The sequence below is a fragment of the Tympanuchus pallidicinctus genome, unplaced genomic scaffold (genome assembly GCF_026119805.1).
Source record: "Tympanuchus pallidicinctus isolate F22 unplaced genomic scaffold, pur_lepc_1.0 scaffold11, whole genome shotgun sequence".
NCBI classification, from domain to species: domain Eukaryota; kingdom Metazoa; phylum Chordata; class Aves; order Galliformes; family Phasianidae; genus Tympanuchus; species Tympanuchus pallidicinctus.
The window spans coordinates 10631909-10648502 of NW_026294627.1; the positions used below are offsets into that span (position 1 = coordinate 10631909).

At 37.7% G+C, this 16594-nt stretch overlaps 1 protein-coding gene across 3 annotated transcripts in view; it reads left to right on the top strand.

Moving 5' to 3' along the window:
• Positions 1-16594, top strand: part of CNTN5 (contactin 5) — a 579795-nt gene that overhangs the window by 536853 nt on the left and 26348 nt on the right. For all 3 annotated transcript variants that reach the window (XM_052670906.1, XM_052670908.1, XM_052670907.1), the window contains 2 exons: positions 7263-7421; positions 7822-7971. In XM_052670906.1, coding sequence (XP_052526866.1) covers positions 7263-7421; positions 7822-7971 — 309 coding nt within the window. The remainder of the gene's footprint in view (positions 1-7262; positions 7422-7821; positions 7972-16594) is intronic.

Consider the following 16594-nt stretch of genomic DNA (forward strand, 5'->3'; position numbering starts at 1 on the left):
TTAAAAATCTTTCTTTCAGATTGTTTCACTAAAGCACTGTAGAAACAGTCAAGGCTGAGCACTGGTTTTACAAAAGAGCAGAGAGAACCAGTCCTATAAACCACTGACTCAGTGTTTGATTTTTTGCAATGTAAACAGTACATATATTTAAACCTATTAATCTTATCTAAGAAAGAAATCTGCTCTCCTCGTGTTATATTTTTAGAGAAGTAATGTCTCCTCTGAATTCCACTGAGCTGGATTAAATATAACTCAGGAACTGTTGGTTAGACTTACCACACAACTCCTTTCAGCTGTGATATTGCCAATAAAACTTGAAGACAAGCACTTCAGTTTAAAGGCCACGAGCCACAGCATTATTGCATAGAATGTAAACAAGGTCAGCAAATTCTTTGTGGTTCTTGAAATTACATTTGAGCTGTAGCACAGGACATGGAGATGCTTTAAGTACAGGCCCCATTCATTGGACACACTGATATGACTGTAATGATAAAATGCTCTCTGAGCACAGCTAACTTTTCATACAAACAGTTACATTCCTCCTCCTGCACCCTTTCTCGAACAAGGATGGGCACCACAAACTACCTGTTCATCTGTATCAGATCATGGAAATCATTTATTATGCCCAAGTATTCTGTAGAAAAGGCATAATTGGCATGTCATAGGTTTGAAAGTATGATAGGGACAAGCAAACAATACAAAGTTACATAAGATCAATAAGGTCTATTCTTTGGTTCTTTTTAGTATATAATTTTACAACAGCTGCTCCAAAAGTAATGTCTCCTATTTTATTCTGTTGACCCACAATGTCAGAGGCAGATGTTGGTAGAATGGCAGTAGGGATTGAATATTCCCATCAATATTCCATTACATTTTATTGTCATTCAACAGAGGGCGGCAGAGGGGTATTCTGACAGAATGTTGCCTGACATGAAAGTATGGATGGAGCAAAGGTGTGGAACTGAATTCCTCTCTGTAGAAAAAAATTGCATCCACTGAGATTCATCAATGCTTGCTGAGACCAAACAGTGAATATGAGTGCAGGGAGGCAGTAGATGATGCACTTCAGCAGTAGAAATAATGAAGTAAAAGATAATACATGCTCTGAATGGCCATGCAGATTTTTATGAGCACAGAATGCAAACTGTTGTTCATTTCTGGTGTTTTGTAGCTGAGGATTTCCTCTATCAAATACTGCTATTGTTTTCTCTGTATCTGGTGTTGTAGATGGATCATCAGCTGTTTAACCTACAGACTCCAGACCAAAACTTCCAGCAATCTGATTTTGTCTTGAAGTTATAATATGTTCAACAGTTTGAATGAGAGAATCCTAGGAGTTTAAAAATAGAACAGAAAAAAAATTCTAACTAAGCTACACCTTAACTCATATCTATGTCTTCAGTCAAAAAAAAAAAAGCTTAGAATCAAGTTCAAAAACATAAATGAGGTGTGGTAATATTCATGAACTCAATGCCTGAGAGAGATCTATCCTTGAAGCTCTGAGTTGTGAGAGAAATGGAAGCAACACAAATCAGATCTTGGACAAGTGATGCAGGTTGTCAGAAGAATAAGCCAATAAGAGAGGGATGTCTAAAAATCACTTCTGTGTTCTATTTTAGACACCTTTATCTAAGTGAGAGATATTTATGCCATTCATAATGTGTTTCAGAGGCTACCAGTTCTTTCCTCATAAAGTGAGATTTCAGTTAATGTTCCCTCAACTGTTTTTATGCCACAAAGTATAGATCCAAAACTCAGAGGCTCTGGAGTGTAGTCTGGAATCTGCGTCTGAAGAATCCTCCTTGCTTGTCCTAGTCAAGTTGGATTATGACTTCTCCATCCTCCCAGGTCTTTATGTAGCTGTTTTACCACTTGAATACACCACATTTGTAGGAATGAGGCTGAGAATGTAGCTTTAGTGCCCATTGCATTCATGACAAATTACACTTTCAATCCATCCTCTTGTTCATCAATATATGGAGAGCTGTAGGTGGACACAGCATTATGGATTTATGCTACAAGAAACAGTCCGGCTCCTGTTTGTCTTGTACTTTTTCCATTATCCTGTATTTATTACCCTTTCTCTTCCTCTTTTCTTTAACCTATTGTCTTCTTAATGACAAGCTATTACACTTTGTCATTCAGAAAGTAAAACCTTCAGGTCAAGAATTCTATATTCATGAAATGTTACACATCAGACTTTTTATTAGTTTGGTAAAAGTAAGAATTATCTTGATCAGAATGTAGTGGAATAAATCAATGCATATCCTGGGATTCACAGGAAAAGAGCACTGACTCTCTGAATTACTAGAGTTATTATTGGAAATAGTCTTTGAGGAACTCTCATGTTAACACCGAATCATGGGAAGTAATCTAAAGGACCTCTCAGGATGATGATCCCAACAATAAAAAAACACATAAAATACGTTCGCCGAAATGTATACATGTATGTCCTGAAATGAAGCATCCATCCATGGAACTGCTCTGAAAGAAGATAACTGACTAATATCCTTATGCTGGCTTTCCAATGTTCCTAGAGCTGCATAAGAGCCTATCGCAGCCTCAAATATCTTCTCTATGAAGGTCAACTGCATTATGATGCACTTACAACCAGCCATTTTCTGTGTAGTTTCCAGAGAACCATTTGAGCAGACAGTGCATTTTTTCCCCAATTGGCTATTCTCGACTAAAAAATTGTTTTAGAGATCCTGAACAATAGCAGAGCCCTTGGGAAAAACGCTTCTCTGCATTAGCCTTCCAGCTGACACCATGAATGATAACACCCAAGCATAAAATTTAATGAGATTTCTATAAAAATGAATGACATCTGCATAGCACTCAGGTCCTGGCTAACTCTCATACATTTGTTATCACAGAGGCTTTTGTCCCTTATTAATCCGCTTTCAAGAGTGCCTGCTGTTGGAAATGGAAATGCTTTTTAGCAGTCGTCCTACAGACTGTGTAAGAGTACACATCTCAGAAAGCATAATGACACATTGTCATGACTAGGAATGCATTTGAAAGGTTTAAAAAACATGAGAGAACTCCTACAACAAAATCTATCGAGAATTTAGCAGGAGACATCCGCATAAATATATTTTATGTATTTTTATATAAGTAAGAAACTTGTTCTATTTCCTATAATAGCGTGGCTAGAAACTCTTCAGTAATATTCAGTGTACATGGAAGAAATATTGTTGAAGAGAGAAAGTACTAAAATATTTTCTTCTAATTTTATTTGCGCTTGGAAGCATGTTATAATTCTTGGCCTTGGGTTCCAACTCAGTAAAAGCATATGATTGTATCAGAATCCCAGCTTTCCTTTAAAATTTACCCCATGGCTACAAATAAATATTTCACTAGCATTTTCCTACATCAGCAGAGAGCCTGAAACAATAGATGATGAAGATTGAAGACCTCCCTCCTTTATTAAATTGGCCCCAGGATTTACTATTTTGAGACAAAGGCTTGACCTGGTGCATCCCACCAAGAGAAGAGCAAATATATGGCAAGAATGAAGGAGTGCAGACAACACATCTTTAGAAACACAGAATCACAGAGTGATTTAAGTTTTAAGATTTAAGAAAGGGACCTTTAAAATTATCTATTTCTAACCTCCCACTAGACCAGGTTGCTCAAAGCCTTATCCAGTCTGGCCTACAATGCCTTCCAGGGGGAGGCGCCCTATTCCAGTGTCTCACAAATCTCATATTAAAGAATCTCTTCCTTATATCTGGTCGCAATCTACTCTCATTCTGTTTAAAGCCATTTCCACTCATCCCATCGCTCATCATCTCCCTTGACCAGCTGTCACGCTTCTCTTGATGCAACCCAAGACAAAGCTGGTCTTCTGGGCTACAAGCACACATTACCAGCTCATTCTAAGTTTTTCATCAATCAGAACCCTCAAATCCTCCTCCTCAGGGCTGCTTTCAAGCCATTCTCTGCCCAGCCTATATTTGGCCTTGGGATTTCTCCAACCTAGGTGCATGGCCTTGCACTTAGCATGTTGAACTTCATGAGATCGGCATAGGCCCACCTCTCAAGACTGTCTAGGTCCCTCTGGATGGCATCCCTTCCCTCAAGCGTGTCAACTGCGCCACTCAGTTTGCAAACTTGCTGAAGTCTATCCCACTGTCCATGACACCACAAAGATGTTTAATGGTCCTAGAAATGATGCCTGAAGAATGCCACTCATCACCAGTCTCCACTTGGACACTGAGCAGTTGACACAACTCCCTTAGTGCAACCATCCAGCTAGTTTCTTATCCAGCAAGTTGTACATCCATCAAATCCATTTTTCTCCAATTTGGTGATCAGGATGTCATGTGGGTCAGTCAGCTTTCAGTCATGTTTTCTCACAGAAGGAAAACCAAGACCTTTCAACTGCAAATGAAGGGGGGTCTTATCACATCCCACCTATTAACTGAGGGAGGAGAGACCAGATTCACAAGTCCTCCTTCCTCAATTAGTTTAAAGCAAAAACATCAGTCAGGATCCAAATACAATCATCAGTTTTATTCAGAATCTCTGTACTACAATTATCTTAAAAATACTGGCACACTTACAATTATATCCTTCTGTGTGGCTAAATTATATGAATTTATGGGAAACTGAAGTACGTCTTGCATTACTTGATAACTTCATGTGGGAAAAACAAAAAATGGAGAGGCAGAGGAGAAGTGGATTAAGAAAGATAGACAGGACAGAGAAGGAGAACAGAAGTCCGTGCTCTAGCATTGGTCCAGCCAATAGGTGTGTCTCTTTCTGCAAGAGCACTCATCCAAAAGTTCTGAAGCTCAGAAGGTCCTGAGGCCTTGAAATCCCCCTGAGATTCTCTTGTGCATCCTTTTATGCCTCTTAGATTCATATCCTTCATAGTCAATGAGTTTGCCATCAGCGTTTTCTGTCAACAAGTTCATCATCAAGATTGCAGTCAAGCCATTTTATCTACACAAGGCTTCCTTCTCTGACTGCATCTTCAGCCTTTAGCTTGTTCTGATGGTGATGGTTTTGTCCTGCAGATATTTGAGACAATTCCAGTGTAAATGTGAAGTGCATTTTGTTGGTCTGCTACAGGACTTCAGAAGGCCAAGAGTCATAAGGGGGTATAAGGTGAATCATCATCTTATCCTGGACTGGACATAAAGAGCACTGACAGCAGCAATTCAAAGTGTGCTAAGCAGGCAGAGCAAAGAAATAAAGAAACTCCTGGCAATGGGATCTGCTCACCATCCTTGGAGGGGGAAAGCATTGTTCTTCCCATAGCCCAGTGCAGTATTCTAGGCTACTGCAAACATATATTTCATAGAGTATTTCACCATTCATACATCTATAATAAACTTCAATGAATTCTGTTCATTGTTTGTTTTGTTGGTTTTTTTTGTTTTTGTTTTTTTGAGATAATTATGTGACTATTTTGTTGCTTTTATTCTCATAAGTGCTATGTTACCAATATTTTAATGTTCATTCATGGCTTGTAGGTTATTAACAAGTAAACAGAGAAAAGTGAAAAGTATAACTTGCTTTATTGCTTCAATAATTCAATGTCTGCTTCACGCTAAGACTATGGAGTTGAATTATTAAAAAAAATCGGAACAAAATGTATGTTGTTCACATAAACACTCTTTTTATATTCATGTAAGACTGTTTTTAGTTAAAGGATTCTAGCCAGAAAAAGATTTGGTTACATAAAATAGCAAAACAGACAAATAAATATGTAGGTAGGTACATGAGTTGATAGATAGATAGGTAGATACATACATATATAATGGTGAGTTCAGCAATCCTAGCTACAACTGCAACATCAAATGTTGAAACCACACCTGAGAATATACCTCTCTTATCCATAGTTCCTGAGCTCTGCTTGAACCACACCACTCATGGTACCTTACAGTTATGATGGAAAGGAATGGAGGGTGTCCAAACGATCTGCTATAATATAACTTTAGAAGAAAGTCTGACACATGCAAAGAGCATTGGGGTTCCCCAGAAATGCAGCCACAGTTTCTTTTTCTTAATAAAAGTGTTTTCATCATTACCTTTCCTCCATGTTCATTTTTGGAGAAAATCGACAGTGCGTTTCTGATTTTACAGATTTCCATCTATGCAGAAGCAGAACTTCAGCCTCCAACAAGAGGAGCCTGGGAAAAAATTGGATGCCAAAAATATTCAGATTTTTCATAATTAATTATAGCTATTAATCAAATCATATTTTAATTAAGTAGCATTAGAAGTATTGAGTCCTGTCCTGGATTTGTATAAGTTTTAAGTACAGGAAATCACAAGAGAGATTTTTATCCTGCATTTTCCCATAGCAGAGATGTGTCTTTCCCCATAAACATCTGTTTCCAACAGCTGCAAAAAAGGATCCTGAATCAGGGAAAACTTGCCTCTGATTTGATTTGGCAAGTGCAAATGGACAATGTTTTAAAACACGATTAAGATCAATATCAGGAAGAATTAAAGGAGAAAACTAGGGGTAGGGAGGAAGTTATAGGCAAGTTTTCATTGCAAATTTATATTTATTACAAAAGGCTTTACTTATTGGAGAAGTCACATGACTTAAAAACTTTTCTTATTAAGTATAGCAAAGTGGAATAAATAATAGTCGAATTTCTCAAATGAGAATTTTTTTGGTGATTTTGTTCGTTTTTAAAGGAATCACAGTAAAGATCAGTCTTAAAAATATTTGGGTTCGGTTTTCGATAGCTTTCAGTCAAATAGCTAGTGGACTTTCAGAAGGACAGTAGTCCAGATTATTTTATTGAATGAGTGAATTTGATAAAGAGGCTTTATGTTGCATTCTTAATTCAGTTATTAGCACTATTAGTATTCTCCTTACAAAACACATCCTAGCTTGCTTCATTTTGATATTTACTTCTCCTGCTGAGAATTCTCACACAAAGAGATGTGATTATGACTGTTCAATCTAGCCTAGATGCTTTCTTTTTTTCCTTCAATTTTACATTCAGAACAATTACAACAAGATTTTATAAAAATCTGTTTCTATTCCTAGTTCTTCTGCTGTCACTCTGACAGGTTAATTGCTTCTACCTGCATAACATTTAAAGAGTAGAGACAATCACAGTTTGCCAGTAGAAATTCTTCTATACAAGCTATCACCATGATGTAGTAGTAGTGTTCATTTTAACTCCTGTATTTCATGGGTATTGAACACACTACAGAATATCTCTCCTGTATTATTACTGTTCAGCAATGATGATGGTGTGCTTTGTTTGATTATTCCAATTTATTTCTAGGTCCTCCTGGTCCCCCAGGGGTTGTAATAGTGGAGGAAATTACAGACACCACAGCAACACTCTCCTGGAGTCCTGGGGCAGACAATCACAGCCCGATCTCCCTCTACAACCTGCAAGCTCGCAGTCCATTTTCTCTCGGCTGGCAGACAGTAAAAACAGGTGAGAATAACTTTAAAATAGCGCAGGCTTCAAAACTCCTGCTCTGTGACAATAATAACCAGCATCAACTGTAGATACTCTTGAAATAACAATGGTAATTTAAAACCAACAATTTTTTAAATTATTTTTATTCCTTTCATGTTACTTAGCAACATCTATAAAAGGACAACACAAAGAGTCCTGAGTTATGCAGTTGTGAATAAGCAGAAATCTCTCCCCTCTTCCTTTTATTCTTTGCCTTTTCAGGAGTACCACATTGTAAAAAAAAAAAACCTCTGATTTCTAACATATTTGATCCTTAATATCTGTCATACCTAATGGTCATACACATTTGCCACTGAAACACTGCATGTGAGCTTCAACTTTCTGAGCGACCTGTACATTTTTTCACTGTCTGCAGTTCCTGATGTGATAAGTGGAGACATGGAGTCTGCTATGGCTGTTGAACTGAACCCTTGGGTGGAGTATGAGTTTAGAGTTGTAGCAACCAACAAAATTGGGACTGGAGACCCAAGTGCACCATCCCGCATGATCAGAACCAATGAAGCAGGTAAAGAGATAAAAAGGTTGATTTTTCAGGACTACCAGAAACAAGAACTGCTTTAATATAATGATGCTACTATTCTCTTTTCAATGGTACAAACTGTGTTGAGTCAACATTGCTCCAGGATAATACTCATGCAGAATAATTTGTTTTATTTACAGGAACAATGTTTAATTAACATAAATTCCAAATGACCTAATTCCCTGCTGTCTTACTTCATCCAGGCTACCTTCATTTTGGCTCACTTATTGGCTGCCTCCTGCACAGCAAATCTGGAGATGGTTTCCACTATACAGAACGCTCTTACCAAAAAGAATGGGCAATTCATATGGAGCACATACCCCAAATGTCAGGTTGCAGGGAGTGACTTAACCTGTTGTTAATATCAGGGACAGCAGGGATACCACCTACATGAGCTGTAAGCAGCTGGACAATCTGCTCAAGACAGCAGAGCTCAAGGAGGAGGTAGAGAAATTAAGGAGCATCAGGGACTATGAGCAGGAGAGATACTGATGGAGTAAATCCCTATGATACCTGTGAGAAAGGCACAGGGACGATATAACTCAAACACTGGTGGACCCCTTACCCTTCCACCATCTGTCAGAGGGAGGAGATCTAAGAAAGAAGGAGATGTGGAAACAAGTCCCAGCTTAGCATCACAGATATCCCCTCTCTATCTATCTAGCTTTCCCAGGTACCTGTCTGCTATAGGTTTGAGGCTCTGGAACTTGAGGGACAGGGAAGTGCAGATGCAGTAGAAGGTCCACACAGGAGATTGTCTAGGGTAGGGTAGTCTACTACACACTTCAAGATTGCCTTTGCCAAGAAAGAAAGAAGGAGAATTGTTGTAAACACCCCCCATTCTGAGGGGAATGGAGGGCCCGATATGGCAACCAGACCCTACCTGTAGAGGTGCACAGCCTCCCTGGAGGCCCGATGAGGGAGATTATGAAAAAATTCTGGTCTAGTTCAATCTTCTGATTACCACCCTTTACTGATAGTTCAAGCTGGAAATGATAAAGTAACAGAGAAGCTTGAGGGTTATCAAAATGGATTTCAGGGCATTGGGGCAGTTAGTTGATGGAGCAGGAGTATGGGTGGTATTTTTCTCTATCTCTTCAGAGGTAGTGAGGGATACTGGGAGGCTGAGAAAAATCCATTCATAAATATGTGGCAGAGAGGCTGGTGAAATTGCAAGAATTTTTTTTTTTTTTTCAACCATGGACTTGGCTCCTGGCCTGATGGCTACAGATGGGTCTCAGCTGTCTCAAAGGCAGAAATGATCCTAGACCAGGAGCTAGCAGAACTGGTTGAGAGGGTTCTAAACTAGATATGAAGAGTGAAGGGGTTAAAATGAGCCCACCAGAGATGAGCCTGGGGAGATGATGGCGTGTTTGAGGATGAGGCAAATGCCGCAGCTGAAGTGTATCTAAATCAGTGCACACAGCATGGGCAACAAACAGGAGGAGCTGGAAGTCATAGTACACCAGGCAAAGTATGACTTAGTTCCCATTGCACAAACATGGTGGGATTGCTCCTGCAACTGGAACGCTGCAACAGATTACTAAAAGCTCTTCAGAAGGGAAAGGCAAGGAATGAGATATGGGTGCATAGCTCTCTATATTAGAGAGTGTTTTGATGCTTTTGAGCTCAGGGCTACGAATGATAAGGTTGAGTTTCTATAGATAAGGCTCCCTATGGGTAAGTTTCTTCACATCTATCTTTCAAATTCAGACCAATAATCCTCAGGATACTTTACCCATGATCTGGAATAAGCCTCCCATGATTCAAGTGGAAGCAGAAGCATTCTACTCCTCCTGGCCTGCCTAAAGTCCTTGGGGCCAAATGAGATCCACCTGAGGGTGCTGAGGAAGCTGGCGGAGGTGACTGTCAAACTGCATTTTACCATCTATCAATGGTTCTGCTCATGGTTATGGAATGGTCATCCTGAGGGAGATTATAGGACATCTAGATATCAGGCCCAGTCAGCATGGATTCATGACAGGCAGATCCTGCTTAATTAGCCTGATCTCTTTCTATGATTTAATGACCTACCTGTTGGATGATGGAAAGTCTGTCAACTTAGTCTACCTAGACTCCAGCAAAGCCTTTAACATCATCTCCCAGTGTTCTCCTGGGGAAGCTGGCAGCCTGTGGTTTGGACAGGTACACTCTGCTGGGTAAAGAACTGACTGGAGGGCTGAGCCCAGAGGGTGGTGGTGAATGGATTTAAATCCACCTGGCAACCAGACATGAGTAGCATTCCCTGGGGGTCCATTCTGTTTAATATCTTTAATGTTCTCTTTATTAGTGTTTATTATCAGTACCATCTCTGTGCTGGGAAACATCATGCAGTAGATCCTCTTTGAAGCTTTTCCAACCTTGGTGATTCTGTGATTCTATGATTCTACTTTATACTTCATTCTTCTCTTTTTACTGCATACCTTCTGACATTCTTCCACCGACCATCAACTGCAGGGTCCTTCTCAGTCCCTTCATACAACTCCTCCCAAGCAGCCTCTTCCCCATTACCTCTCATAGCTTCTCTCCTTGAAGATACATTGAAACCTTTTTCCAGTGAGTTAGGTAAGCCATGGAATGCTGCTTAATTTGAAATACCTTGTACTACATACATTGTATATAAAATGTGAGTGCAAGTTACATGTATATATATATATATATATAATATATATATAAAACTTATAAAATAACTGATTTTTATCCACCTACCATGTTTTTAAGTTCCTTTTTCTTCTTTGCCTGTTTTTACCAAAGTCTGCTTTTACTAAAACATTTTCCAGCAGCTCTTGTTAAGGTCTTCATGTACATCCAGTTTTGAGCACTCCTTTGGACAATAAATACAGCTTTACCTCTGTAAAAATTTAGTAATAGGTGTCATGGAATTAACTAGATCAATCAATGCCTGTGACAGGGGGGCAGTAGGCTCCTGGGCCCCCCAGCCCCACAAAATGGGAAGGAAAAGGGAAAAGGAATAGGAAGATGGGAGCTGGACTCAAGGAAGGAAAAAATAAAAAAACAGCGACAACAATCTATGGAGGAAAACTTATTTTATGATTATTATATTGGAATAATAAATCAAATAAAATAGAAGAGAGAGAGTTCCCAAGACCGAGTCAAACCTGAAAAGTTTGGTACAGCTAGGAAAGCACTCTCCAGCTCCCACTGCAAGGCAGTAAGAGACCGTCCAACCAAGAAGGGCCAGATCCCATGACTTCTGCAATGTACAGGGACAGGCATCTGGAATTGGAGCATTAATGCTTTCTCCCAGTGCACTACATGATGTCATGATGTGGAATACTGAAAACCAAAAATCACAAAACCATGAAAACAAGTCATACTTATGATCAGGAAAAAAACTGAGGAAGGGATGAAACATGCATTGTGCAGTGTATTTTTTGCCCAGTGATTAGTACTCTTTTCTGAGTAAGGCTCCACTATTGTTGCCATCTGGAGAAAACAGAGTCATTAACAAAAGTAGCAATAATTTCTATCTAAGTACACAGGACTCTTCCTGACAAGCAGACCTATTGCTGATAATAATGCAGGTCTTCTCAAATGAAAGGTCAGTCACATATAAGCTCAAATAGGAAAAGGCCACACTCGGTGTTTATCTGCACTTTTAGCTTTCCAGTTAGAAACACTTTTTTTTTTTTTTTTTTTTTTTTTTTTTTATTACCAGAGTTACAGCTGCACAATTGTCACATTAGAAGGAAGTATTTTGTAGTGTGACACTGAATTCCAGACAGGTGCCAGTAAAACAACTTAACAGTCTTTGGAGAAATTGAAGTTCAGTTTCAGAAGTTAGTTGTCATCACCTCAATCTCAAAAGAGCTTTATTTAATAAAACCCTTTGGATTCTGTTTTCTGTTGTGAGCTGTTTTTGTTTTGTGTTATCTTGTTATCTTGTTTTTTCTTTAAATATATATATATGTGTGTATACATATACATAAAACATGTTTATATATATATATAAAAACAAATGGTTTCTCACTTCTATTCTGCAGAGGCAGTGAGAAGACACTGTTCATAACTAATAAAATATAACTTTCCAATTTGTTGGAAACTATAAAAAGTTGTAAAGTAAAAACAACAACACAATAGACTCTGCTTTAAACCAAAAGCAAGGAAAACAACAGCAAACTAAACCAAGAAAACAAATATATCAATGTGTTACACGTGTAAATGGCATGCTGTTTATAAATCTTTATTGCATTCTTGAAATGCCAGAGGCTTCAATTTGCTTCAATCAGGCATCCGCTTCTTCCTACAACTTCCTGAAGGGAGGTGGTGGTGAGGGCTTTGGCCTCTTCTCCCAGATAACAAACAGGACCCGAGAAAATGGCCACAAGTTGTACCAGAGGAGGTTTAGATTGGATTATACGTAAGGAAAAACTTTTTCTCTCAGAGAGTGGTCAGGCACTGGAATGGCTGCCCAGGGAGGTGGTGGAGTCGCCATCCCTGGTGGTGTTCAAGAGGCGCCTGGATGAGGAGTTCCAAGATACAGTTAAGTGGCTTGTGGTAGTAATGATAACGGAAGAATGGTTGGACTAGATGATCTTGTAGGTCCTTCCAACCTTGTAGTTCTATGTTTCTATGATTCTATGATTCTTCCTGATTTCTAGCTATTCCTGAATAGCTACAGAGGTGCCTTAGGTCTTAAATCTTGTCGGTCTCCTTATATTGTCTCAGACAAGTCTGTCAACGTGAATTGTCATCTTTGTGGTTGTTTTCAAATACCATAGTCAAAGGAACAAGAAAGTTAGTATTAGTTTTCATTGGGTATGGCTATTCATAGATGGCTTTCCAAATTAGCAAATTAATATCTTCGTGTATTACTCGATTATGTATTCTTTTTCAGAATATCTCTGTACCTTGTTGTTTTTTTTTATCTGAAAGCTTCAAGGCAAAACCTTTACTACCATGGGCTTCAGTTCCAACATCACAGATCTGAAATCTTAATAGAGTGCATGTGTAAGGACATTATTCTTTAGAAGGAATATGGTATCAACCTCCTCCTCATGACCTAGCAGACTAACCTGGCCCTTTGCAGTGATGTTAGACGTGCTCTACAAGTAAAAAAGACAGGATGCACTGGAAAACATCCAGAACTATCAGTCTCCCAGCAGAGAAGTTGAGTGTGACAGTGTGCTCAGAGGAGAGCCATGAGCTGCATAGCTGCATAGACAACACACAAAGATATCAAATGTGTGATTCTGCTGCCATTATTTTATACTTAAATGACAATCAGCATCTTTAATTTAATGGCATCTGCTAACTTGGCTGGAGGCTAAAGTCTTTTTCACTCCCCACACCTCACTTACTTTATCACTTCTTCCCCAAGATAGTAACAACATTTTATCAGTCCATTATTTAAAATACCCATGGAAGGAAGGCTTGGGATGATATAAGGAAATCATCGGAGTAATAAACAGGTTTTTGCATGCTTTAATTATTTAATTAAGCCCTAATCTTGTTACTTAGTCCACATTTAGTTAACATGATTGCTTTTCATATATACTTTCATTGGAATGGATAATACTGCAATTTTCTGGCACATCTAACTTATAGCCAGCTGCTGCATTTCAGTCACGTGTAGCCTTGATACATATTTTACGGGTCCACAAGGTGAAAAGAGCCAGTAACATGAATTTAGACATGTCTGGCATTCCACTACGGCAGTCGGGCATTTGAAGCCTGAGGGCAAAGCATCAATTACATTGTCTATTCATGGGGAAACATGGAGAGAGGGAAATTGAGTAGAATCAAAGTTTAACCTGCTAATCAGACATGAAGGCTTGATTTTATGAGGTAACAGTATAATGCACTCAATTAGTATCAGATTGTGCACAGGATTTATTTTTAATAAGTCCTTATATTTCATTAAGCCACACTTATTCTCAGCTAATATTTCTTTGTGTTATTACAAGGAAAACTTGTCCTGACAACAACATGTTTTAGGCTGGGTTTTTTTAGGGGATCTTTGTTGCTGCTAGTGGTCAGGTTTTGGATCTTTTTTTTTAGACACCTGTGGAAAATAAGTTTCCACTTTTGCTATTATCATAATTATTTTTGCTCAGTTTTTAACATTAGGACATTATTTCATGGGCAAATGAAGTCATTTCAGAAAATGTGCCTCCACAGGGAAAAACAGATGAAGAAGATAAAGTAGACGATAATTGTTGACTGCATGTTTATATTTGAAATTGTCTACTCACAAGTAATATTGCAGGCCCAAATTAATATGCACCTATTGACAAAGAGTCCGAACAGAAGTGCTGTTAGAAAACACACCAGGAAAGCTGGCATATATGCCACAGCATTTGAGATTTCAGACCTGGGGGTGATAATCTGGAGGATATTCAGAATCCCCTTTTAAATTACAAATACTAAAAATACAGAGGAAAATGTTAATGGAAGAAATACAGATCATGAGACCAGTTGGTGTCTTTCACACATGGAACAGGTTTTCACTTAACATCTCTCTGTTTCTGAGGTCTGTGTGGAAGCATGCATACATATATTTAAGTAGACATAAAAAGAAAAAAAAATTGAAAAGAAAAATGTGTTATTGCTTTGATCTTCACATTAGGAGGCTGTGACAAGCTGGCAACAAACCTTTTTACCCTCTTTTTCCACAGCTAGTATTTGTCTTTCAAACTGTATCAGTATGTTAAAAGATACAAATAGCTTTGAAATAAATAAATAGTAACTATATCTTGAGCAAACATTTTCTTAAGGGCTAAACTGAAGTTTAATAATTCAACTCCTCAGAAGTGTAGCATTTTGTTTTCTTTTTGCTTTATTTGAGCAAATGTTTCAGAAATCATACAGAATGTTTTAAAAGATCCTCATGGAATATATCTTCACAAATGCAGGATCCCAGCAGAATAAGAAAGACATTTTTATTAAAAATGGAGCTGTGACTTGGGAAATCTGGACTCGGTTTCTTATCAGAAACTTCTCTGTCAATTTGAGCACCTGGTATTATCATTTCTTACTCTGAAAAATGGGAGTAATTGGGCTCCTGCTTCGCTTTGTCTTCCTTCTATCTCACCTACTTAAAAGTGAATTACAGGAACTAAATCTAGCTACTGTTTTTCTACAGAACTGCTTTTCTACAGAAATGCTATAATCAACTATAACCTTGGCTGCCAAATAGTTCTGTTCTACACAAAAAGTGAAGCACATTACAAAATTAAAAATCTGTTGTTTCTGTTTGTAATAATCAGAAAACACATTAAAAAAAAAAAAAAATTAAAAACCACCTAAGATTTTGTTAGAAAGCAAATAAAAGAAACACTTTTAAATGACTAATTATTCATTCATGGACAACATTTATTTAAAATTTCTTTACAATACCAGAATGTTAAAAAGTGGATGAATTGTTTTGCAAATACATTCATGTTTTCCAGGTTTAATGTGTTACTTTATTTTCCTTTCTAGAAGAAAAGGAAGCTATGGTTCAAACAACATAAAAATATTTTCAGTTAATCCACGGAAGTAAAAAAAGGGGAAAATAAGACTAATTTTAAACAAAATCCAATTTTTCTTGTATCCTCTAGCATTTAGAAATAGCATTAATGAAAATTAAAGCAAAACCAAAAAAACTGACATTTTGAAATAAAATATTCTGCCTTCTCTTCCGTTTTCACTTTGTTAAAATGAAACTGAAGTCAGGTTACACCTTTTAAAGTACAAATTGAAGTGTTTCACTAAGCATTGAATTGTTTTCAATATTTTGGACCGAAGTGACCTAGATAAAATCTCTGAAAAGGCCATCTGTATCAGAACCTGCACTTTCCAGTTAAAGAATCAAAAATTAAGTAGCTGTTCAGAGTGAAGAGAGAGGAATGTTTAAAATTCTGAGCAAAAAAGCTAATATAAGTATCTCAAAGAAAAGACCAGTTTTCAAAATGTTGAACATAGTAGAGCACTAGAAGGAAAGATATTTTCTGTCCCATGTTAAGATTTCACATCAGCAGTATTATCTATCACCTCCAAATGTTTCCCCAACCTTTAAATTAAACACAAATTTATAATATATAGGTGGCATTACTAGAGATTTTTAGCACTTACCCTCTGCTCTCTTACAGTAAACCCTCAGGAATATCAATTCTCTGCATACATTTTTTCCTTCATAAAAACCACTGCTTTTCATGTCTATATAACTTGTAATGATAAAATACACACAAATTATGTAACAATTGGCCATTTCTGATAGGCTTTCTATATTAGCCTTACTTTTTCTACTTTATATTTTTCTCATATTACAAAGGTTTTCTTAGGGGGATGACTTTTACATTCCTTGTGTCTGCTCTTAAAGAAAGCATTAAAAGTTTATTTTTGTTATCCAAGGGGACATAGAGAGAATCCAAGTCTGTTGGGTTTTAGTTCCGTTTTCAGCATGCCAAATTACTTCAAGGAAAATGGCAATTCCGTAAGAAACAAATACCATCGTTTCCATTCCTTCAAACTATACTGAAATTGTTTTCATTTTCTTGTTTGCTTGACTTAAGTGAGGGTTTAAATGTTGATGTGTGATAGCATGCAAATACTGTCAGTCACATTTACTGTAACCCACATCTAGTCACCACATCTGCCAAAAGTT